This window comes from Brienomyrus brachyistius, chromosome 11 (genome assembly GCF_023856365.1).
Source record: "Brienomyrus brachyistius isolate T26 chromosome 11, BBRACH_0.4, whole genome shotgun sequence".
Lineage (NCBI taxonomy): Eukaryota > Metazoa > Chordata > Actinopteri > Osteoglossiformes > Mormyridae > Brienomyrus > Brienomyrus brachyistius.
The window spans coordinates 22,226,098-22,250,979 of NC_064543.1; the positions used below are offsets into that span (position 1 = coordinate 22,226,098).

At 43.6% G+C, this 24,882-nt stretch overlaps 2 protein-coding genes across 3 annotated transcripts; one reads left to right on the forward strand and one right to left on the reverse strand.

Moving 5' to 3' along the window:
• Positions 1 to 1,057: 1,057 nt before the first annotated feature.
• On the forward strand, positions 1,058 to 17,468 carry cstf3 (cleavage stimulation factor, 3' pre-RNA, subunit 3). Of its 2 annotated transcripts, none has more exons than XM_049030168.1 (21): positions 1,058 to 1,223; positions 2,099 to 2,200; positions 2,370 to 2,465; positions 8,639 to 8,671; positions 9,468 to 9,565; positions 9,666 to 9,732; positions 9,814 to 9,848; positions 9,941 to 10,067; positions 10,237 to 10,314; positions 10,560 to 10,722; positions 13,261 to 13,370; positions 13,458 to 13,574; positions 13,942 to 14,016; positions 14,242 to 14,385; positions 14,731 to 14,833; positions 15,162 to 15,231; positions 15,365 to 15,560; positions 15,746 to 15,896; positions 15,996 to 16,090; positions 16,175 to 16,235; positions 16,691 to 17,468. In XM_049030168.1, the coding sequence occupies exons 1-21, from the start codon at positions 1,197 to 1,199 to the stop codon at positions 16,891 to 16,893; spliced, it is 2,151 nt and encodes a 716-aa protein (XP_048886125.1). In that variant the 5' UTR covers positions 1,058 to 1,196; the 3' UTR covers positions 16,894 to 17,468. The 2 variants fall into 2 exon arrangements, with proteins under 2 accessions (XP_048886125.1, XP_048886126.1); XM_049030169.1 differs by having other exon boundaries at positions 16,694 to 17,468.
• On the reverse strand, positions 17,466 to 24,689 carry tcp11l1 (t-complex 11, testis-specific-like 1). The gene is made up of 10 exons (XM_049030178.1): positions 24,407 to 24,689; positions 23,072 to 23,238; positions 22,695 to 22,827; positions 22,339 to 22,459; positions 21,473 to 21,693; positions 20,996 to 21,132; positions 20,538 to 20,728; positions 19,859 to 20,040; positions 19,097 to 19,269; positions 17,466 to 18,764 (listed from the first exon to the last, which is right to left on the reverse strand). Exons 2-10 carry the CDS (start codon positions 23,202 to 23,204, stop codon positions 18,538 to 18,540), a joined length of 1,518 nt encoding a protein of 505 aa, XP_048886135.1. The 5' UTR covers positions 23,205 to 23,238; positions 24,407 to 24,689; the 3' UTR covers positions 17,466 to 18,537.
• Positions 24,690 to 24,882: the final 193 nt, after the last annotated feature.

Genomic DNA, 24,882 nt, shown 5'->3' on the forward strand with positions numbered 1-24,882 from the left:
AATTCTGTTGTTTTTTAATTTTATTTTACAGATCATAGTATTGGCTATGGTTTATTCCTGCGCATTTCTGTAGTGTGAAAAGACAGTTGCATCTCTATTCGAATAGCATATACACTCATTCGCAAGACAGCTGTGTCTACTGACCATACTGCAATGACATAACTGGCTGTGTAGGAGGATCTTCCCGAGAAGAGGACACTTCACACCAACATCCAGTTACGATTATGGCTATTACACGTGTGGTGGAGCCTACACGCGTAAAGCATCCGTCACACCTGTTTCCATCAATCAGTTGGCAACTGAAAATTTCTATGCGCGAGTGACAACACTCTTATTAGTTTCCTTTGTAGCACGTGTCTGAATGACTCACTCTGTGATCCTTTAATACAGTCTGTTCCTCCAGTTTCATATTTCCTTTGTAGTTTTTTGCCACCCTCTAGTGTTTGGAAAATGTAGCCTATTTCTCGTCAGCACTTTCATGGACGCGCCATTCGATTCGTCATGTATACTGTTACACTGACTCATTAAATATTGCATGGTTTAGTATATTCGCTAATTTAAAATCACTGAGGAATTTAATTGGGAATAGGATTGATGAGTGAATGATATGAAGCACATATTTCTCCTTTAATTTACTGTTAATTATCTACGGTTATTGTTAAAGTTACTAGTAAAACATCGGACTAGTACAATTTCAAAGACACCTACCTTCAAACAAGAACCTAATTCAGATGCTATAGAGGCAATATGAATAAACTGACTCTTGATTGTCTAACGACGTGTCTAACTGAGAAGTAAATATATAGGATATGTTTTAATACAAATGATTGATCGCTAACGGTAACCATGTTCTTTTGAATTAATTACTTAAATAACGATGGTAAATTAGTTATATTTATTACATGACCTTTAGGATGTATTGCAGCTTGTTTAGTAGTCTGAAACTCGTGATCTGAATCAACAGCACAGTTGTCGAAAGTCGAGAGAATTTTATCTGCAGTACTCTGAATGGCCGATGCGAGGTGCTGTTTCTAAGCACCGTCGGTACTGAAATAGAGTGAGGCGCCATTTTATCCCAAATGCTCCTGCGGCAGCGTAGGCATGCAGCTGTAGTTGTTTTGTTTTAATGTGTGTAGGTTTTTAAGGTTTACTGGCTGTATATCGGTGGCTTCTTTTCTTCCTAAAGTGCTCCAATAATGTCTGCGGAAGGATCGGCCGAGCAGGTAGGCGCCTTTGACGGGATTTTTTCAGATTTTCTCGGTTTCTCCGCTATGGCATCGCCTGAGGCCTATATTCGCAATCATGGCGCGGCCCTGGCGGAGCGGGAATTGCACTTGGGTTCTGGTGAATAATACAGGGTTACAGTTATTACTGTAGTCGTACTCCATTTTTATATATACACATATATGTAATATAATATACATAATACCGGCGTTACGCGTGTCAAGAGCAGCGCGTGACCGGCCCGCGCATTCTGCCTTACTGCTTATGGCCGCCGTTCATTCGCTCTCTTTTATCGGTCGCTTACTAAGGGTCGCTTAAGGATTGTGATTCGGTTGGGTTTTTAATCACCGGGTGGCCACTGTAAGATCCCCGAGTCCTCCGCGGCGGCTCGGCCGGCGTGTGTTTCAGGAAGCCAACTAGGCCGCGGCATTGGCCTCGGCCATGTAGGGGGCATTTCGTCATGCGGCTCCCTAAGATGCCCCGGTGTTTCCCTTTCGTACTTTTTTTCTGTGCTACTGGGCTTTGCCGCCCCACTTCCGCGCTTCTTATCCTGCGGAACCTACTCCGGGATGCGTTTTCCGCTGAACAGGGTGTTAAGGTCCAATCGTCCAGAGGTTCTTGAAGGCCATCGCGTGTAGCTCCTTTACGGCCGCTGTACACTAAAGTGTTTCTATGGGTTCTGAAAACCTATCGTCTGCGTAATGTCACGAGGGTTTCTTTTTTTTGGGGGGGGGGACAATGTTTCAGACCCAGAAAAGTAATTTCAGCTGGTGTTCAGTCTTTGCATGGTCATCTTGTCACATATGTACCCATTAATCAGTTTTGTTTGTGTTGTCACACGATGCAACACTGATCTTGCTGGCATCTTTTTCAGGCAGCGGAGTACATCCCCGAAAAGGTGAAAAAGGCAGAGAAGAAATTGGAGGAAAACCCATATGACCTTGACGCTTGGAGCATTCTGATTCGAGAAGCACAGGTTTAGTGACGCAGGATTGCATTTCCTTCTACCTGGGGTCAGGGGTGGGCCATGTGTTTCTGGGGGTGGGGGGCAGGGCGGCATATGATGGTCTCTACAAAAGGTGGGTGTGTCACACAGAATAGTCTGTGTGAAGAGTTAAATTGTGTAAATGCCCTCTGCTTTTTAGAACCAACCTATAGACAAAGCAAGGAAGACGTACGAGCGCCTTGTTGCCCAGTTCCCAAGTTCTGGCAGATTCTGGAAACTATACATTGAAGCTGAGGTCAATATATATTTTTTTCCCTATATTTTCAGTGTTGTGTGCATGGGTGTGTGTATCCTAACAGTATCAACAATGTGAATTTCACACTACTTTGACAAAATACAAAAAGGTTTTGGGTGATCAAGCCCTGAGGAGCTAAAGCTTAACCACCTCTTTCCACAGCAAATTGTAAATGTTTCTGGCATTCATCTGCCTATTTTACTGCTTTGCAGTTCATGGGGTCAAGTGCACAACAATGTTGCATGTTGGATCTGCAACAGCATTAAAACTATTTTAATAGTATTGGAGTGCTTTAGCCTTTATTCACTTGTCGTGTCAATTTATTGCCTCCTGTGTCATTTCTTTGAGGTTTTTTTTTTTTTTTTTTTAATTTTAGTAACCGTTTCAACTCCACATGTTTAGCTTTCAAAGTGTAATAGCCAACACTTCTGCAGTTGTCAAACACGGGTCTTTGCAGTTCCTTTGACAAGCTTGTTCTACTGTAGCACCTTCAGCATCTTTCTCAGTACAGCATACCCATGTACGTACCCACACAATGTAGTACTAATGTCAGTGTGCATTCTTGTCCTTATGACCAATTTAAAGCCTCCCTCCAACCAGCCCAACAACTAATAAGTCATGTTTACGAAACTCTTTTCCTTAAGTCGTGTATTCTCGGTTAATTCCTTTCTGACCTCTCACTTCTAGAGTGTGTGACAGTCATATATTTACTTAAACTCTTGAATTTGTGCCAGTCTCTTGTTAATGTAAAGTTGTGAAAGCATATCTGATAGCATAAACCATTGAAAAGCAACTGTTTGAGTGAATATTCCTCAGATACATTTACTGTTCGATTGGATTAAGTTATATTTGAAAAATTATTGGCAGTCTTTCTGAATGAATAATTACTACTGTTCTGCAGAAAGTAGAAGGAACCTGGAGATGTTATTGCTGGTCAGGAACTGAGATTACTATCTCTGCTCACCCACCTTAAGTTTTGATTGGATTTTGGTCATAAGACCTGCTTTGTTATAAATACAAAGACATTGTTACATTTAAACTACAAAGGTTAAATTTTAATGGTTAATTTAACTGTTGTATTTAATGTTTGCCTTGCCAAGTGTCTGATTGGGGATCATTTTAATTCCATATCAGATTTTGCTTTAAGTGTAATCCTTTATGCCAAATGTGCCTTGGTAAGTATACGAAAACTTCAAAGGCTTTACTGGACGTTACTGGACAATTAAGCTTATCTGCAAAGGTAAGGCAGGTTGCTTTTCTCTGCGTAGACTGCATGCTGGTGTTTTCATGACCCATGTTAATCTCATGGGGACCAGGAGAAAAGCAACTGGGCCAAGCTCTAGCAACAACTCACATTTTTTCCTGAGGGTTCTGAAATTTTTGATAGTTCATTATTTATTTTTTTGAGAATTTGTCATTGCTAAAATGATTCAAGAATGCTTGGAATACAATTGTTCTTGAAGATTAGTACACAAATTGCCCTTCCCTAAATTGTGTATTGTCTAACCCGAGTGCTGGTCGCTAGTATTTTTTTGTGTGGATAGCTGCTGTAGTTGGTACACATCTAAACCTGAATATTAAGAATGATTTAATGAAATTCATGGCTCTAAAAAGTTTCCGGGTTTGAGTTGACACTTTTACCACATCTTTATGGACAGGAGACATCTAAGCTTAAACGCCACAATAACCTTTTCAGGGCCTCGGAAGAGCTGTTTCCTAAAACACCAGAGGCCTGTACCGCTGATGCATATCTTTGCACATTTCCCTTTTAAATGTTGCGATATATGCTTGACTTTTAATACATTTTTTGCTACTTTTGATGTATATAAGCTTTGGTATTAGTTCTCGTCAAGGACTTTGTCATTCAGTTTAAATGTTTTGTTCTAATATAAATGTCAGACAACTCTCAATTTTGTGTAATCTGTACACAATACACTAGTAGTTAAATTGTTCCAATTTTACAAATCAAAATGGAATCTCTGCTCTGTCTAAAATGGACATGGATAGTTGGAGTTTAATTTTGAAAACTGATGTTAGTGTCTTATGGTTTTAAATGAGACTTATAGATTATGGTGAAAAAGAAGCATTTAAATCGAATTTAAATATTCAAATTTTACATTAGTGCATGTTGTTTTTGGTGGTGTCCCAATTCTGAAAAATGAGTGGCAATCACGTTCCCTTCAAACATGTCTAAGGTATACTTAAAGAATTACTTTGATTTCCCCTGGCAGAAATAACTTGATATGATGATTCCTGTTTTGGTAAATGATGTGCATGTATTTCTCTGAAACGATTAAATATTCAATATACCGTCACATGTGCTTCACGAGTTTGATCTCCATTAGGAGGATCTTCAGCGTTATCGGTTTGTCAGTGTATTTTTTGTGAACTTTTTGGTTTCTCAATTTAAAAACAACAATTTTTGCATCGTTTGTTAGTTTTAACAAGAACAAAACTTACCTTTTGAGTCTATTACATTTATTTACAGATTAAAGGATGGTGCCTTTATCCTCATTCATTCTATTCTGCATTTTTATGTGTGTAGTTGCGTCCTTAAGCTCTTGACTGCAATGTCAGTTTGACTTTGTCAAGTTCTTCGCACGCTGGGTTCTCCGCCTCATCAGTCTCCCGCCTTTTTGTGCTGTGGAGAAGCCCCACGTGTGCATGATGGGTTCTCTGCATTGTGCATGACTTTATGGAAACTTTTGTTAGAATGTTTTTTAAATTTATAGGTTTAGAAGAGAAGTTTCAAAGCTACACGTGAAATGAGTTGTATGCTTTACAGTGTTATCCGGGGTCCAATCCAGGCATTTTTTAATTGGCCAGTATTGGTATCCAAAGCCTGATCTATTTAATTTCCTGCATCCGCCTGATGTATATCAGTTGCGCAGATTGTGAGGTTACAGTAAGCCTGAGGCCCATGGCTTGAAACTACAAACCATTGATATTTCAGCCATGCATAAATTATTTAAACTGAAACCTAAAAGTAGCCGAACAGCTACCTGCCATGTTTGCAATGCCATCCTTTTGAGAGGAGGCAGCAAGAGAGTGTTTAATACAAGGAATCTTATTAGGTACTTGCAGATGGGTCATAAGGAAGAATACAGCAAAATCACAAGGTTTACTCTGATGAAGAATGCCTCTGTAAATATATCAGTGTCATTTAAATATTTATTAAAAGATCGGATTGGGACTTCCTATCTGCAGATATAAATATTAAATGCGTCAGATGAGGGTACCAAAAAAGTGCATTGGGACATCCCTAGTGTTTATCTAAAGTCTCAAAGTCGATGGACTCTAGACATGGACCTTGACTTGTACCTTCGCTGGTTTTTTTTTTTCTCCCTCCCCCCACTGAGCTGTAGTCTCATAAATCCCTTCACCAATACAACTCACTGTGTTCTGAGTATGGGAGCTTTTTGTTCTGTGTAGTCTTCTGGTTGCTACACATCCTTCTAAAGTGGGACTTCAGCTTTGGCAGATGCCAGACTTCCTATACCTCCATAAGAACACACACAGGGCCAGAATTATTGCGGGTCTGATTCTGAGTGTGTTGCAAGATGCACATGAAATTGATTTTCCACACTAACCACATTTTTTTTTTTGGTGCAGCAATATTCTGTGAAATTTGGGGATGTTTCAGAAATGCATTGTAGCCTTTTCTGCCATGTGGTTATCACCCAGGTAAATGTCTTCCTCAGCATCTTCCATACTTTTAATTGCGCCCCCCTTCTAACTTTGCTGCCTCTTTGAATTACTGCCAAGAAATGAAATTTGAATTATGACAGTGTAATAAAAAAATACCTCAATTCTGTACTTTGAATTATTGCATCTTGCTTTTTCTTATTGTGTATAGTGATAGTTTGTGGTGTGCAGTGTGTGTGTGTGTGTGTGTGTGTGTGTGTGTGCGCGTGTAGTGTGTGCGTGCAGTGTGTGTAGTGTGTGCGTGTAAGAATGATTGGAAGAGAACCCCACCCCCGAAACCCTGTAGTGATCCCTTCATGGTGACGAGAGCAGCAATTTTAAATTTCTCTTCTCTATTTGGATCTTGAAGTCCTGTTATGCATTTATGTGTCTCATGTTAAATGTAGGTGTTATAATTGCTGTGCTATTGTATAAAGCAGCCTGAAAAGCAATTGATGATGATTGCGATGTTTAAATGGCAGGATCACATGCTCTTCCATAACAGGAAGTGGAGTTCTGTGTGGTTGTCTTTGCATGAAACGGGGCAGCATTTACATAGCAAGACGTGGAGCTTCCCACTAAGTTGCTTCACAGGAGCAAGCAAATGATTGTCCTTTAACAAGGATGTCCGGCTTCTGTCTCTCCTGTACTACTGTAAGAGTCACCAACCCTCGCACTTGCCTGTACATATGTAGCTGCTCTGTTAAACGTAAAGTGCATAACTGGCTGTAAACATGTCTAAACATCGGCCAGTTGTTGTGAAGTAGTACGTTTTTTTTCTTGTAGCAATAATACTGACTGCGCTTTGCAATTTCTCTGATTTTATTTTTAAATTTCAAAAATAAAATTTCTTCCATATCAGTTTTTTTTTTTTTTTTTTTTTTTTTTTTTTTTTTTTTTAGATCTTACTGTTAATTTTCCCATATGTTACTTTACATTCTTAAAGAGGTATTTTAAGATGGATTATTCAGTATTTTGTTTTTTGAACATTTACATGTCCCATGGAAAAATACTAGCACTTGGCTTTTTCTAATAGTTTAGAAGTTTCCGCAAGTGTTTCAAGATGTGAGAACTTTTTCTGACATTTGTGTTCCTGACATGATTGGAAGAAATTCTCTTCTGGTTTTCTTTGCCTGCAGGGACTGACATTGTTTTTATCGGCAAATGTTTTCTCAAAGTTTTTTTTACATTATCTCATTCTGAGCACCAGGACTAGTGAAGAATAGATTTTTAATTTTATTATTTTAAGTTATTGGCTTTGGCGCACTCCAAGTGTTAGTTTTCTGACAAGCTTTGATTGTTTTGGTATAACATTCTTTGACAGGAATATGCTATTCAAAATATAAGGTAAAAAGTGCCCAGGAGCTTCCGGAGGAATACTTTTTTAGTTTCTAATACTCTTTATGTGCAAGTTTTAATGGTACTTGCATCCCATGTGAGGCATCTGCCTGTCCATGATAAGTGACATGGATGGATGGATGAAGGGATGTTGTAATGGTGATGGATTCTGGGTTATCACTTTTCATTTTGATTAGAATGTCGCTCTTGATGCTCTCAGGAGCTACAGGGAGCTATCATCATGTTTTAACTCGTGCTGTTTATTCTGGTAACTTATAGATTTGACTTCCTGGGGACCGTGGTTGCCTTGTGGGTAGTGGTGGGAATGAATGCTGGTGCACAAGGGACATTGCCAACTGTGAGCTGGGGGGCAGCATCTGGCACAGCATCTCGCAGCCGCTGAGCTCATCAAACCTTACAAATCTTTGCCTGCTCCCAGATCATTTGTGACCCTGTAATCATGCTGACACTGGTGCAGTTTCACAGGTCAGTGGTACACCATGAAAAACTGTGTGTGAATTATCTAATTTCAAACACCAATCTAACCAAAATACAGTAAATTATAACTAACATCTGGTTCGGCCCTTAAATAGTACATTTCCTCTTTTTCCTAAAGTAGCCTGCACAATGCAGAAAGCTCAGGGCTTTTACAAGTAAGGTGTATGTTGCAGTTTAAAACTACTTTACACAATACTGCAGCAGCTTGTGGCTCGTGTGAACATTTGTCGCTTTTTAATAACTATAAGGTTCCCATTTTCCTGAATGTGAAAACCACTTGCCAGAATAGTTTTCAGGTGGCCGGAAAGTTCAACTGCTTGTATTATTTGTGCAAGCTATCTTTTTATGTGCAGCAGTGAGTCCTTGAAAACTGAGGAGCATTGATATACTATCCTGGAATCTTGTCTTTTTAAGCAAAAAGCAATCTGTTCAGTTGTGGTGGTGGTGAACTGTTATGCTGCTCTTAGACATTACAGACATATTGTCCTTTCTTCGTGAAAACGTTTTTGCCCAGCACTGTGTGAACTTCACCTTGTTGATCTGAGTGTGTATGCGTGGGTGTGCGTGCATCGCTGGATGTGTATTCATTCTTTACACGTGTAATGACAGCATTAGCTTAGTGTATTAACACTTGATTTGCAATCTGTTCACAGATCAAGGCTAAAAACTATGACAAAGTTGAGAAGGTGAGTGGGATGCTTTTTGCGGATTAGCAGCAGGCTTTTCTGTGCTCTCAGTGTGTAGGATCACCAACACTCCCCTGCTGCTGCCCGTCGTGAAGGATTGTCCTGCATGGTCTGTAACCATCAGCAATCCGCAGAAGGCCCACAAAGTGGGGGGGGGGGGCGTGCGGTTGCCGGCACGCTTAGAAATGTCATCTGATACAGTCTCTGATCTTAAAAAGCAAACAATTTGCACACAGAAATATACGACAAATGTGTGTTATATTACATATTAAAAACCATCATTGTTTTACTAGGCAAAAGTAATACAGTTGATGAATGATGTTAGGGGCTTCTGTGGATCAAGACTAGGCTGACTCAGGATCAGTCCCCACTTCCTCACACTGGAACCTGCTGTTCTTGCGCAGATTTACATCTGGGGATATTCTGATGATTGTCAACAACTGCACATTCCACATCCCATCCGTTTAAAGTACAGTACTGGGCTCTTTACTGCAAGCCCATTTCTAAGCGGGAGTTTGGCGTTCCTGATTTTCAGACATTTGGAGTCCATGCATTCCATTATGAGCACAATCAATCATCTAGATCAAGTGGCTGCATGCATTGTTTCCCCAGATTAGGATTTAAGCAGTCATTTTTTTCTTGGAATACGTCTGTAGCCCAGCATGGTGGTTAATTTATTAATCTTGGAAAATGATATGGAGCCATTGGTGCCCCCCATTCCGGGTGCTCCTGCTCTGTCTGCTCTCTCCAGCGGCTGCTCTGAAATGGGCCTTGTTGTGCACCTTTCTCCACTTAGCTCTTTCAAAGATGCCTCATGAAAGTGCTGCACATCGATCTGTGGAAGTGCTACCTTTCATATGTCAGAGAGACCAAAGGCAAGCTGCCAAGTTACAAGTAAGATGGCCACTCTTTTCTGAGAATCCATGGTGCTCATTGTGTTCCTGTATACACAGTGTCAGATGTCTTTGTGTTAAATCAAATTCCATCGTTCCAGAGAAAAGATGGCACAAGCATACGATTTTGCCTTGGATAAGATCGGAATGGAAATCATGTCCTATCAGGTACCATAGTTATGGTCAGTTACGGTTATCTTCATGCCAAAATTCTATGTCGGATCTTAATTCTGCCCAATTTCTTGTCAGATATGGGTGGACTATATCAACTTCCTGAAAGGAGTGTAAGTAGGTTTTCAGTCATAGTTATGTAAAATGGCCAGTCTCTTCATGGTGATTGGAGGAAGAGCTGACAGTGTGCACCCCATATCCTCAGTGAGGCAGTGGGTTCATATGCAGAGAACCAGCGCATCACAGCTGTACGAAGAGTCTACCAGAGGGGCTGTGTCAACCCCATGATCAACATTGAGCAGCTCTGGAGGGACTACAGCAAGTATGAAGAGGTAGGGCCCCCTCTCTGAGTGGGCTGTTGGCTGCTATCTTGGGTCTGAGTAACACAGTACGTCCTAGATATTTTGTGAAGCCTAATTATTTGTATGAGGCTTTATTCTAGGTGGAGGAATTCATGATAGAATTTGTGGGAATGAATGTTTTGAAAATGTTTTGTTTTAGGGCATTAATGTGCATCTTGCCAAGAAAATGATTGAGGACCGTAGCCGAGATTATATGAATGCCAGGAGAGTGGCTAAAGTGAGTAGTCTTCTGGGTATTTTTTCAGTGATCATTTTAAAATATATGTGTAATTATCTGTTGTTGAGCATTGACTTTTCCTAGTGAAGTGGGCCTGTTTTATTACTGTTCTTAACCATGTGGCTATGAGCTGGTTTAAATTATCTTAATGTGACAGGCCACAAAAGTACATTTCTGGACTAATAATCCAGGAGTGGTGAACGGGGCTTTAAATGGTATTGAGGCCCATTACTCTGTGCATGCAGGAATATGAAACTGTGATGAAGGGTCTGGATAGGAACGCCCCATCAGTCCCCCCCCAGAACTCCCCCCAGGAAGCCCAACAGGTGGAGATGTGGAAGAAGTACATCCAGTGGGAGAAGAGCAACCCACTGCGTACTGAGGACCAGACACTCATTACCAAGAGGGGTAGGCTGCGTACTGAGGGCCAGACACTCATTACCAGGAGGGTTTGGCTGCGTACTGAGGGCCAGACACTCATTACCAGGAGGGTTTGGCTGCGTACTGAGGGCCAGACACGCATTACCAGGAGGGTTTGGCTGCGTACTGAGGGCCAGACACTCATTACCAGGAGGGTTTGGCTGCGTACTGAGGGCCAGACACGCATTACCAAGAGGGTTAAGTGAGTTTCAGACCGAACGCGCCATGCGCTGCGCTTTGCTCTGAAACCTATTATTTTCTATGGCTTGCGTGGCGGAAGAGCGGTTTCGCAGCGTGCCATTTGGTGGCCTTGTGCGCGCACCACGGTCAAAGTTGAAATTTGTTGAACTTTGACCGCTGTGCGCCATGACGCATTTTTGCGCGACCAATAGGATCAAAGCATCGAAGCGGTCTAGTGTTTGGTCTGCCCCTTTGAAACGCGCACACACACACACACAAAGCGGATATGGAGGAAAATCTACAACACGACATTATTGTCTTACTGGGACGTCGGGAGGAAGACAATATGTTGGAGAAAGATTTCTCTTGATATAGGCATGCCAGGTGTGTTTGCTTATTCTTGGCTGTATAAATGACTGAAATACCATGTGATAGCTACAGGCTATTTTAGGTTTATTAATTGAAATAATGAGGCGTGGTTTTCATAGGTACAGAAAGACTTCCCTGAAATGACCCTTTGGAGGTTGGGATGTCTTAAAACATATTTTCTCCACTTTAATAGAGCAAGCTTTTATGAGCTTTCTGGAGCCTTATGTCAGGGAGAGGGCCACCTCCTCCAATATGTCCCCATCCTCACAGAATGGACCCTCCAGTCCCCAGGTTACCGCAGCTCCTTTACCAGCCTGAATTCCCCAAGCTGCTCTCTGGATATGAGGGTCTCATGCACCCACAGCCTGTTCTTTCTTGGTGCTAACAGAGCTAGTGCTAGTGTTTTTGTTTTATACATTGTCGTGACTGACCGCGGGCCGGGACAACAACAAAACAGGAGAGTTTAGAAAACCACGCCTACTTACTGCGCTGAGCCCCGCGGCAAGCACAGCACGTTGAGCGCGCTCGCTGTTTTTTGAAAGGGAGTGCAAACCCCGCACGGCGCATGCTGCGTTCGGTCGGATACCTGCTTTAGGCTGCGTACTAAGGGCCAGACGCACATTACCAAGAGGGGTAGGATGTGTACTGAGGACCAGACGCACACTGCCAAGAGGGGTGCATTCTGTACCGAGGACCAGACACACACTGCCAAGAGGGGTGCGTTCTGTACCGAGGACCAGACACACACTGCCAAGAGGGGTGCGTTCTGTACCGAGGACCAAATCCTCACTGCCAAGAGGGGTGCGTTCTGTACAGAGGACCAAATCCTCACTGCTAAGAGGGGTGCGTTCTGTACCGAGGACCAGATCCTCACTGTCAAGAGGGGTGCGTTCTGTACAGAGGACCAAATCCTCACTGCCAAGAGGGGTGCGTTCTGTACAGAGGACCAGACACACACTGCCAAGAGGGGTGCGTTCTGTACAGAGGACCAGACACACACTGCCAAGAGGGGTGCGTTCTGTACAGAGGACCAGACACACACTGCCAAGAGGGGTGCGTTCTGTACAGAGGACCAGACACACACTGCCAAGAGGGGTGCGTTCTGTACAGAGGACCAGACACACACTGCCAAGAGTGGTACGTTCTGTACCGAGGACCAGACACACACTGCCAAGAGGGGTGCGTTCTGTACCGAGGACCAAATCCTCACTGCCAAGAGGGGTGCGTTCTGTACCGAGGACCAAATCCTCACTGCCAAGAGGGGTGCGTTCTGTACCGAGGACCAAATCCTCACTGCCAAGAGGGGTGCGTTCTGTACCGAGGACCAAATCCTCACTGCCAAGAGGGGTGCGTTCTGTACAGAGGACTAAATCCTCACTGCTAAGAGTGGTGCGTTCTGTACCGAGGACCAGACACACACTGCCAAGAGGGGTAGGCTATGTACCGCTGTTTCAAAACCTTATGGATGATACACTAATGTTAAGTTCATGTCTGTGTGCTGTCCTTAGCCAACTTTTTGTCATTTGGAAAAGGGGTATAAATGAGCTTGCATGTAGGTCAGAATAACATGAATTTTTATTAACCAATTATTTGAATGTGGATTTTTCTTCTTGAATCTTTCAATTTTTAAAGGTCCTTCAGCAAGCATGTTACAAGTTTCATACATAATAAAGATGTCAGTTCAGTGGGGTCAGCGATTTACTGTTGCTCTCACAACCATTGAAGTTGTAGAGTGACGCTCTATGGCACTCTACTCCCATTTGCCAGCAGTGAGATTTTAGGACTGAATGTGTGCTGTCATTAAAACCCTTGACTATTGCACTGTTTAGTGCTGCTTTGCACAAATGCGTGTTTATCACATGACCGTCACACACACTCATGAACATGTGAAATGCTGAAAAGCAGAGAAACCACAAAGTGTGTTTGCAAGCGACCCCCCTCCACATCTCTGTAAGTGGCTGCTTCTCCCACCCACAGTTATGTTTGCGTACGAGCAGTGCTTGCTGGTGCTGGGCCACCATCCTGACGTGTGGTATGAGGCGGCGCAGTACCTGGAGCAGTCCAGCAAGCTGCTGGCTGAGAAGGGGGTATGTGTTCCCCGTCAAGACTCTCTATGAGGCCACGCTTTATAGGTCAACTGTAAACGGGTGCATTGTCCCTTCCCACCCGCGCAGGACATGAACAATGCCAAACTGTTCAGCGACGAAGCCGCCAATATCTATGAGCGAGCCATCGGGAACCTGCTGAAGAAGAACATGCTGCTGTATTTCTCCTTTGCTGACTATGAGGAGGTGAGATTTATGCTCATGCCCAGCTGGGGGAATCTCTGTGTTCAAGCAAATGACTCTTTCCAGTTCAGCATATTCGCATGCATCCAGCTACTGACAGTCTGGTTATAAGGTGAAACTCTATTGAATGTAGTTGTAAGTACGTGAAGTAGAACTTTAGACCAAAATCATAATTATTTCTAAGGTTACTATATGATATGTGAGTTGCAATGATCCGAGCTTGCTTGTTGCGTAGTAACACTTGGTATACTATGTCTGTAACATTTCAGTGTTCTAGCTGGGTTATGTGTGTTTTTACCTGTTCGCCAAATGCCTTAACTGTACAACCATACGGTTATGAATAACAAATACCCCCCCCCCTCCCCCCCAGAGCCGGATGAAGTATGAGAAGGTGCACAGCATCTACAACCGCCTCTTATCCATAGAAGACATCGATCCAACATTGGTAAGATGCTTGACCAGGTCCTTCGGGTCATGCTTGTTATTTCACAGTCCTCTAGACACCTGGATAATCAATCACTAAAAGCAGGCCATTTATGGAAGGCCACATGATTGCTGGGTGGATTTCAAGATGTTAAAATGCCATTTTCCATCTCATCTGAAGACATTTAAAATCTTATATATTAGGACCTTCAGTGCCTCAGTGTAAATTAACTTTTTTTCATGGCAGGTTTACATTCAGTATATGAAGTTTGCAAGAAGAGCCGAGGGCATCAAATCAGGCCGGACGATCTTCAAGAAGGCGCGGGAGGACGCGAGGACACGGCACCACGTTTACGTGTCGGCCGCCCTCATGGAGTACTACTGCAGCAAGGTGATCATCTTTTGCAGGCCTGCCACCTCTGAGGGCCACCTGAGCAAGATGCCTCACGCCCCAGTCGTGGGGGCCTGGGTGAAGTAATTTTGTGCTGGGCTCAGGAAGGCCTGCTCTCACACTTCGCCTCTAGGGGCAATCACTGGAGTAAAACCACTAAAGGCTGGTTCATAGCACATCCACAGTAGGTTTGGACCAGCCCTTAAAAGTGGAATGGGTGGTGTGTATCCCCCCGGTAGCAGTCTCATAGTGTGGTAGAGTTCAGTCATAGGCTATAGTGGACCATTTCTTAGTGGTTTTCTGTTCCTCCCACTGTTTCATTCCTTACAATTTTGTGTTATACAGGACAAATCGGTGGCCTTTAAGATATTTGAGCTTGGCCTGAAGAAATATGGAGATGTTCCAGAGTACATACTGGCATACATTGATTACCTCTCTCACCTCAATGGTAAGTTCATCATCTTGGATCAGTCGTGATTGCTTCTGATCAGGTCCAGCATTCATGTCCGAAATTTGCACAGAGCTGGGTGTGTATATTTCATCTGGCATGGGCCCAGAACCTTGCCTTGCTCAGCTGATCATAGATCATTTTGCAGAAGGCTCTAATTTGTCAGAAAGGCTGTCACTTATGCTGGTGGGGACAGTAAATAACAGGGCTTCCTTCTCTGTAAGCTGGGATTGTACACAAAGAGCAGGAGGAGAGTAACACCAAGCGGAAAAGGCCTGGCATGTTAGACAACACGTTTATTTTTCCGTATCTTGATCCATCCCAACAGAGGACAACAACACAAGAGTTCTGTTTGAGAGGGTTTTAACATCTGGAAGTCTGTCACCCGAAAAGTCTGGGTAGGTGAAGCTTACAGCATGTCTGATAAATCTCTCACTGTCTGCTTTCAATACAGTGGTTAACTTAGCATCCCCTAGTGGTGCCCTGTTGAAACTGCATCTGATATCTGCTGTTTGTGTGTGTGTGTCGCAGGGAGGTTTGGGCCAGGTTCTTGGCCTTTGAAAGCAACATTGGTGATTTAGCAAGTATCTTGAAGGTGGAGAGAAGACGCTTCACAGCCTTTAAAGAGGAGTATGAAGGCAAGGAGACGGCGCTGCTCGTGGATAGATACAAGTTCATGGACCTCTATCCCTGCTCTGCCAGTGAGCTCAAAGCCCTGGGCTATAAGGTATAACCATTGTGCCCTGGGCCTCTGCCTGCAACCATCAGTCTGTCTCTGTGTCCTCAGTTTCACCATATAGGGTGTAATCATATGACTGTTGAGCTCTCTGTCTGTCCCTTGAATATTTAAAATATACATTGGTTCCAACCGCCTTTGAACATACCCTCTACATTTTCTTTTCCTCTCCTCAGGACGTATCTCGTGCCAAACTCGCATCTCTAATTCCGGAGGCGGTGGTAACGCCGTCTGTGCCGACACTGAAAGACGAGGCTGACCGAAAGCCTGAATACCCGAAACCCGACACTAATCAGATGATCCCCTTCCAGCCGCGCCACCTGGCCCGTGAGTCACCATGGAGTTAATGACCGAAGATGCGTGGTTTCATTTCCCAGGGCTCTCAGGCAGACCTGCTGTAACATCATACCTCTGCCCTGCATGTAGCACCAGGATTGCACCCTGTTCCAGGAGGTGTCTTCCCTGTGCCCCCTGCTGCTGTTATCCTCATGAAACTGCTGCCCCCGCCCATCTGCTTTACGGTCAGAAATGACACCTTCCTCCTCTCGTGCTAAATGCTGTGGATGCCGGGCCAGTAGATTTACATGCCGATTTCTTCTGCACAGGGTCCCTTTGTGCAGGTAGATGAGCTTATGGAGTCCTTCCGAAGATGCACACTTCCAGACAGTGAGTTTGATTGTTCACATCTATTTGTTCACATCTATCTGAACAGTTACTGGGTACAACAATGCATGAGTTTGCAGAAACAGGCACACAGAACTGCTACCTAAGTGAGATATTAAAGCATTACTCTAACTTCACTGTTATATTCTCTTCATGTATAATACAAAACAAGATCTGAGCCAAAGATTTTGAAAGGGCTGGTTTGCTCATCTTTGGTCTCAACATTTGTCACTTTAAATCGTATGACACTGCATCCTGCTGTTAGAGCCAGTGTTTAACCCAAATTTCCTTTGTGCTTCAGAGAAGCAGGTTTTGCCCTTTTTTGGGTTATGTACTACTATGTGACTGCAACAGTCCTACTGAGTAACTCTGGAAATGCCCTAAAACTGCCCTCCATTGAGGTGTTACATGGGCTGTGTTTACCCACGGTGCCCTAACACTGCCTCTGTTCTGCCCAGCAGTGGAAGCCGCCGTGGAGATCATCACAGGGAGGCAACCAGAGCTCGCCGGCGAGGGAAACGGCCCTGTGGAGAGCAACGCCATCGCTAGCAAGGCCCTGAAGAGGCCCAACGCCGACTCGGACGAGGAGGAGGACAAGGGCACTGCCGCACCCCCTGTGCACGACATCTACCGGGCGCGGCAGCAAAAAAGGATCCGGTAAGCTGGAGGGCGGGGCGCCCTGGACCCAGCTCACCCCACGGGATTTGAGTAGCTGTTCAAGACCCAGCCATCATCTGGCACAAGGGCAGGCCGCTGAGAGGGACCATCAGCAGCGTCTGGTGCCGCCCGAGCCGGAAGCCTGGCATCTCATAGATCAGTTTTTCCCAATCCAGTCCTCGGGGACCCACAGCCAGTCTACGTTTTTGGTCTCTCTGTGCTCCCTGCCAGACGGTCCACATTTTTGCTACCAAGAGCTAGGAGGGAGCAAAAACGTGGACTGGCTGTGGGTCCCCGAGGACCATCTTGTGAAACACTGTCATAGATGAAGATTACTTGACAAGGACATTTCAGAGTCTGTATGCTATTCTTTGCATCGAGCTTTTTTATTTTATTTTTTTTAACAGTTTCTTTTTAAAAAGACAGTGGCTTATTCTGTACAAATTTTTAAAATCACACACCTTGGTTTACACCGCATTGGCCATCTCTGTGTAGTTCTGAAGCTGGTGGCAAGGTTGATTCTTTCCTGTGAAATGGAGTAAACTCAGTTCCTTCCAATAAAAAAGGGAAAAAACCTCAGTGTGGATGCATGTTTTTATTTTTTTCCGTTGGTTTAAAAGCCACATTCGTATTACTCAGGCAAGCACTCCAGGCAGTGTCCATACAGTAAGAAACAGCAATGTACCCTCACCTACATTGTAGATAAACAATATAAAACATACAATAAACCTCGGGATAGCATTGGGCAACGTGCAAAATAATGTGCAAAAGTTATACAAATCAAAACTGGCACATGATGCCCACGTAAACACATCATTTAAACATATTTTCATATTACACAGGGCTCAGTGAAATAATTCTGAACTTGACATACAATCCACTGTCAAATTGCCAATACATTTTAGATGGTTGGTGAAAACTTCATAGTAGTAACTTAAATGTATAATTTTACCAAAACCTCTGAATCCTTGTGCTCACCTGTTTTTTTCTTATTCTTCAAGGTTTCATCACTAATTTTATAAATCATTTTATACCATAAGCTTTATATGACACTGAGATGGAGGTTTTTTCTTCCCTGAATGATTATCAGTGAAGTGAGTGCATCTGTATTGACACTGTTACCCTTCGTTATTAGATCACAGGATTCGAAACAATCCTCTCCAAATTAGCAGCTAAACCACCAAAGCAGTTGTTCCACCAAAGTAAATATGTAACCAAATGACAGTGTTTGTTTGTGTACCAGGATAAATGCCAACAGACTTAGTTCAGATGATGTGCATAACTAATCCAATCCTGAACTTGGTAACGTACGAAGCCCAAGTCCACACCACTGATGGTGTTCTGGACACGGATCAAATACATCCGCCAGCCTTATATGATGCAGAAACCGGGATCACCAAGTTAAATTCTTTTTGTTAGTTCATACATTCTAATTAGAATACGGCACCACATTGCTGCTATAACTACATTAAAAAGCTTATAAATGTGTTAAAATAGCTTAACACCAGAAACATGGTCTAACTTTAGTAAGAACTATTGGGAGTGCTGCACTCTGTATTAAGCTGCTGTTTTATCTCTTTAGTAACAGTGGCGTTTTAATGTAGTTGCTGATTGGCAATTCTCAGATGCTGACACTGATCCATGCCACTTAGCCTATTGAGGTCCCCGTCCTCGCTGCCTCTTCCAAGACATCCTGCAGGATCTTCTGGTAATATGGGGCAAACACCAGCTTGTTGTAGTTGACCAGGTGGCTGAGCTTGACTGCAATCCCTTCCAGCTCCTTTTGAATTGGTGCCAAGCCCCCAGGGAGGGGTGGCGTAGACCTTTGAGAACTGGATTCCAGAAATCCCAGCAGGAAAGTGTAGATACGTGAGTCTGGCACAGGGGAATGTTTAAATATATTATATATGTAACATTTGTAATGGTTAAATCATTGGTATTAACGCTACCTCTCATTAAATATTTATATTGTATTACTACTACAGTAACACCTTGTAATAAGACTACCCTTATAAAGGGTTTATGAATGGTTTATAATAAAGTTAATTAGGTTGTAGCACTTTATAAATCATTAATAGACAATTATAAACAGTTTTTTTCATTATTATTATTATTGAGTTACTACCATTTACAAGTGGCAACAGGGACCCTTATTGTAAAGGGTTACTACTACTCCTACTGCAGTAATCACCAGAATAAAAATGTACCGATAAGTTTGCGAATGGAGTTGTCTGGACATCGGACTGCAGTGATCTGACCCTTCAGGGCACGCTGGCCATCAGGGGAGAGTGGAGAGTAGCCATGCTGGACCAGACAGCTCGCAACCTCTGCGCACATTTTCTCTGCTATGGTGGAAAAGACCTCCTCGGCATCAAAGGAGCTGGAGAGAGACATATTTAAACAAATATGTCCATTAAATATAAACACACCTTAAAAGGGAGTAAAAACGCAATACTGAACAAGTTTAAAAATCCAGGAAGATAGAGTCTAATTAATAAGACTACCACTAGGGGGCAGCTGCTTTGTGTGAATTATTTTTAACCAAATCCAGGAACACTGAAATGACTGAACGCTGGTGGCCTAGTAAGCTATTTTTTCACTATTGTCTCACTATGGTATGACATTTTTATGAAATACTTATGTAATACCAAAACAGATAGCTAATCCTTTGGGTTTCTTGCTGTTGGACCCTTTTGAAATATTAACTGGATTTCTTAAGTCAAATAAGCTGTTGCGTATGTGAGTGCAATCATACTGCAGCTGGCTGACAATGAGAGGCAGCCTGCGTCTTAAGCTGCTTTTCACCCTCAGGATCCCGAAGACAGCTGCCAAGCTGATCAAATTTCCAGATATGATGATAACTGATATATTTTATAACTCAACATGACACACCCAGTCTAACAGAGCATCTGTTTTATGAATTCTTTGTTTCTGACTTGGTTCACTTGGTGTTTCGGCTTTGCTCTTACGGAGAGTGCATTGCCGCCAGCAGCACTAGGGCGGCGCTCTTCAGCCGCCTCATGAGGTCGGGCAGGCCCGTCAAAGCGGCGCCAGTACTGTTGTAGACGACGAGCAGCACTGCCGCTGTCACGCCCAGCTGCTCCAGCTCCAGCTGCATCTCCTGAAAGCGACTCTGGTCCATCAGGAGGGTCTGTAACCCACACAGGGTGGGTGGGAGGGAATCATCTTCTGTAATTTCCTGATTACATGATATGATGCAACACTCAACAAATACACATAAACATGTAGCTTAGCCAAAAAATACTTGTACGAGTTTTGTACAAAGGACCTAACAATAGAATACTGTGGCTAAGCTTGATCTCTAATTAGACACCTTGTATGAGTCAAACTTGCCACGTATTGACAAGGAAAGTGCAAAAGCCTCTCTGTTTGTTTCCTTATTACAATTTCAACTGTTTATAATAGCAAACCAGAGTTTACTAGCTTGGTATCTGGAATGTGCTTGCATCCCTATTTCACAAATCTCTTACATCAAATATGGCTTCTTGATCTTTGACCTCATCATCCTCCTTAGAGTTTCCTTTTGAGGCACCAAACATACACACACAAACTCCAAAGCCTGCACTACAGTGTAACCAGAACACTTAAATGGACCCTGATTCCCGCTATCTCTGGCCTGTCGCGTACCTCAGGGAAGGGCGCTGCGGTGTGGTCCCATTTCAGCAAACGCAGGTAAGCGTGATTATGTAGGCTGAAGGGAGACAGCACAGAGGATCTGGGGGCAGCAGCCTCCACCCCAGGGACCTGCTCCTCCCACCTGCAGTTAAGCAGAACTTTGGCTGTGTCCTGCAGCCACTTCTGGGTGAAATCGAGGGCATCTGAAAAGAGCAACATACTTCATGGGTAATTCCAGGAATCTGCACAACACTGGTGCAAAACAACTGTTTACTGTGGTAACACAATCACAATGGAAGTCACTGCCAAATACTTTACTTTCTAGATTAAATATTTTGAAAATATTACACGAGTTTAGAACCAATGGCTTAGTGGGTCAATAACAGCTGGACAGCAGCATTTTGCATTCTGATTGTAATTTTTCACGTCTGAAAAGACGCAACGACTGACAAAAAGCAGAAGTTCCTCACTAGGCTGTTTATCGAGGAACTCCTGGAATTTTTTCCGCTCATACTCGACTGACTGCTGCATGAGGTGTGGCCGGATGCTGCTGACGGCAAAATTGGCCATGTCGATCTTCATCAGGTCCAGCACTTGGAAAATGGCCCTGTGTTGCCAACCGCAAAATGACCATCCAATCACATCTTACACATCACACAAATCTTATAACATTCATATATTGCAGCGGTAAGAAGAAAAGTGATGATGCTGTATATTTCAATGTTCTTGCACATACTCATGACCGCAAGTCTATCTATCTTTCTATTTTCCACACAGTTCATCCATCCATGTGTCTAGGAACACAGTAACAAAAATCCATAAGGTAAGTTTTATTAGAGCATTAAATACTCTAATAGTTTAAGATGGCCAGGGAGATTAAAAACACACATAAAGCATCAGGAGGAACTGCTCATGCTGTGACAGTCATTCTTGTGATGTTGACATACCTGAACAGGGGCACAATGCCAGTGATGGCCTGCAGTTTCTGAATCTCGTCATCTCGAGATGGGGCGCACAACATGCCCATCATGCCAATGACGAACTCAGCCACCTTGTTGATGTCCAGGGCACCTTTCTCAGCCTGCTGCTGGATCAGGCCCAGGTCGAGTCCCTCCTCGATCTGGTTCCGCAGGCGTCGATGTCCTGGCAGCAGGAAGGACAGCAGCGTCTGTGAACGGTGGATGGTGGGTAAAGGTGTTGGGTGAGAGGGGAGGTCACCTGGATTTGGGTACAGAGATAGAGACGGAAAAGGTTCCTGCTCGCTGACCACAGTGCCTGGCCCTTCAACACCGCAACCTATACGTGTAACTGGATGTTCTGAGGAGCACCCAAGGTGAGTCGCCTTACTTACAGGTACACCGGGGGGTGAAATCTGAGCGTTTAACTTATAGCTTTTCTAAATGGGGAGAAGATGCCAGATTTTGCCTACCAACCAAGCACATTTGCACTAACAGCCTGTGGATGCCCTCATTCAGAGTCAGGATTAGCCCTAACCCGCCCATTCTTTCTCCAGGCTTCCAGGTCACCCATTAAGGACGGTAAAACAGATGCCATTATCTCTATACAAAAAAAATCTGTTTATTTTCCTTTGTCTTTGTAATACTGCCACAATACTTTCACTTTTATTTAGTTCCCTCTACTTTTAACCTACTGCTTTTAATTTATTCAAAAAATTGCACTCTTATTTAGATACTACTGTTGCATTTTATTATTATTTATTACATTGAATGATCTCTGTGTATGATAATGTGCTATATTAACTTGTGTTGCCAATCATAATGACTATAATATAGGATGCTGGAGGACAGTGTACCTCCTTGATCTCTCCCAGAAGCTTGATGGCGTGGTCATACATCGGCGGGTCCTCCTTCAGCTGAGCTTCCAGGCAGTCCCAGAATGCTCTGTGCATTATGTCCTTCACTCTCTTCTGCAAACTAATGGGAGACTTTATTGTCCATAGATATCATTCGGCATCAGATGCCACAGCAAAAGTAAAGAATTTTAAATACATACATAGCAGAACTTGTGGTGGCAGAAACTATAATCGCTAAATGTTTATCATTCACCTGTATTATTTAAATGATAACTAAAGCCTAATAACTAAAGCCTACTTGAAATATTTCTTCATGCAGAACATTTCTGACCCCTTCTGGTGTCTCCAGACCTTACCTGCCCTCTGCAGGCTGTACAGGCTTCACCTGAAAGCTGCCATTCACCACGATCTCATGGGCGAGGGCCAGGTTGGTGACGCCCTTAGCAGTTTCCATTAACTCCTCTACCGACACGAAGCGGGGGGGGCTGGCTGTGAGGGACACACAGGCATCACATCAGATGAACACTGAGCCACAGACAGGAACAGGAGGTGGAGGAGGTGAAGGAGACCACACCACATGGATCAAGAACCTCTGATGTGCGATACGCACTATGGAAATAGTTTCATTCTGGCTACTCTTCTGCCAGGTCTGTAATGCACAACAGTTTCAGACAACAGTTAAGCTGCGATAGGTAATAAAACATGTGATACGGTATGTGAGAGTACGGCTTACAGTGCGGCGTGCTCTGGCGGTCCCTCTTTCTGAGGGACTGCTCAGTCGGCTCGTGGGCATCAGCGCCCCCCACAGCCTGGCCAGAGTCTTTCTGCTGCTCTTCTTCACTGGGCTTATCAGTGGAGTTCGGCATGCTTGTCTTCTGCCAAAGAATGCTGTTGACAAAACTGAAGAAAACACATGGTCCTTCTACAGCTGATCAATGTATATTGGTGTTTATGGTATCAGATTATTACACTGTCATACATATGCAAATACAACATCACTATAATAATAAATTTCGAAACAGTACAATTTGTATCACTGCCTGTAGTTACACACACTATTTGGCATCTCCAGCGTGATATTACACAACTGAGTTTTTGTATATGCTTCATAAGCTACTTACCTTACAAATATTGTTATACTACAGGAAAGTAGTTAAATCCATCCATCACCGTAACCGGTTAATCCCAACTGGGGTCGCAGGGGTACCGGAGCCTATTCCAGAAACAGCCACACACACACTCACACAGCCACACGCACACAGCCACACACACACTCACACAGTCACATGGACACTCACACAGCCACACACACACTCACACAGCCACACGCACACAGTCACACACACACTTACATAGCCACATACACACTCACACATACACTCACACACACACTCAACCACACATACACTCACGCAGCCACATGCACACTCACACATACACTCAGACAGCCGGGCGCACACTCACACAGTCACACTCACACAGCCGGGCGCACACTTACACAGCCGGGCGCACACTCACACACACAGCCACACGTACACAGTCGGGCACACATTCACACAAACACACACACACACACACACACACTCACAAAGCCGTGTACACTCACACAGCCACACGCACACTCACACAATTACGGGGCCAAGTTAGATTCGCCAATTTACCTATCGTGCATACTTTTGGACTGTGGGAGGAAACCGGAGCCTCCAGCGGAAACCCACGCGACCCCGGTTGGGATTAAGCGATAACGGTGATGGATGGGAAGTAGCTATAACGTTCCCTATATTTATCATTAACAAAATAAGCAAGCAGTTTCATGTTCTATGTGTAGCATTCATTACCATAACCATTATTAATATCGTTAAGGCATCTATCACACTTTTATAATGGAAAATTTATAACCCTGTAAGGATATTCCTTTTTAATCACTTGTGAGAAAGTGCTGGATATGATGGACCGATGGAACATAATATATATATCCGGTGCCTTCATGAAGTATGATGAATCCCTCAGTGAAAAAGAGCTTCGCTTGACCATACGAGAGCCAAGTCGCCCATTTACCTTTACTCACCTTTAAATTTGGGAGCGTGATTCAATAATATCCACGCCTATAGTCAGCAAGACTGATGACTGGATGCCTGCGGATTTCAGCGGCAGAAACGCCTCACAGCCGCCGACAGCGATCAATCGTTAGCGGTCAAATTATGGTAGAGGACTTTATAGGTATCCATGTGCCCTTTGCCACAATATAGCCTAAAGCATTAAATATATGCATAGCATCGCACTCCTTCATATGTTCTACATGCTGCCATTTCTGTTTACGGAAGTGATCAGTTTGACTCATGTAGTTTGCTTGGGGTCTCGGTTCTGCTTGAAACGAAGGCTGAACTACAACTACCAGAGGGCAGCTGACCGTCCGGACAGATTTCCGCTCATCGCAGGGATAACGGCGTGGCCAGGAATCTTCAGAGTGGAAGTGGAGGACGCCTGCAGTGATTAATGTAAACTCCCAGTTTCATTGCACTTAGGTCATCTGGACACAGCCAT

Coding starts and splice junctions, on each gene's coding strand:
- tcp11l1 (XM_049030178.1), bottom strand. CDS start 23,204: ATGCCGAACTCCACTGATAAGCCCAGTGAAGAAGAGCAGCAGAAAGAC. Junction 20,729..20,995: donor GTTCCTCGATAAACAGCCTA/GTGAGGAACTTC, acceptor TGCTCTTTTCAG/ATGCCCTCGATTTCACCCAG. Junction 20,041..20,537: donor CCGCAGCGCCCTTCCCTGAG/GTACGCGACAGG, acceptor TGTGGGTTACAG/ACCCTCCTGATGGACCAGAG.
- cstf3 (XM_049030168.1), top strand. CDS start 1,197: ATGTCTGCGGAAGGATCGGCCGAGCAG. Junction 15,232..15,364: donor CTGTCACCCGAAAAGTCTGG/GTAGGTGAAGCT, acceptor TGTGTGTCGCAG/GGAGGTTTGGGCCAGGTTCT. Junction 15,897..15,995: donor CCAGCCGCGCCACCTGGCCC/GTGAGTCACCAT, acceptor CCCTGCATGTAG/CACCAGGATTGCACCCTGTT.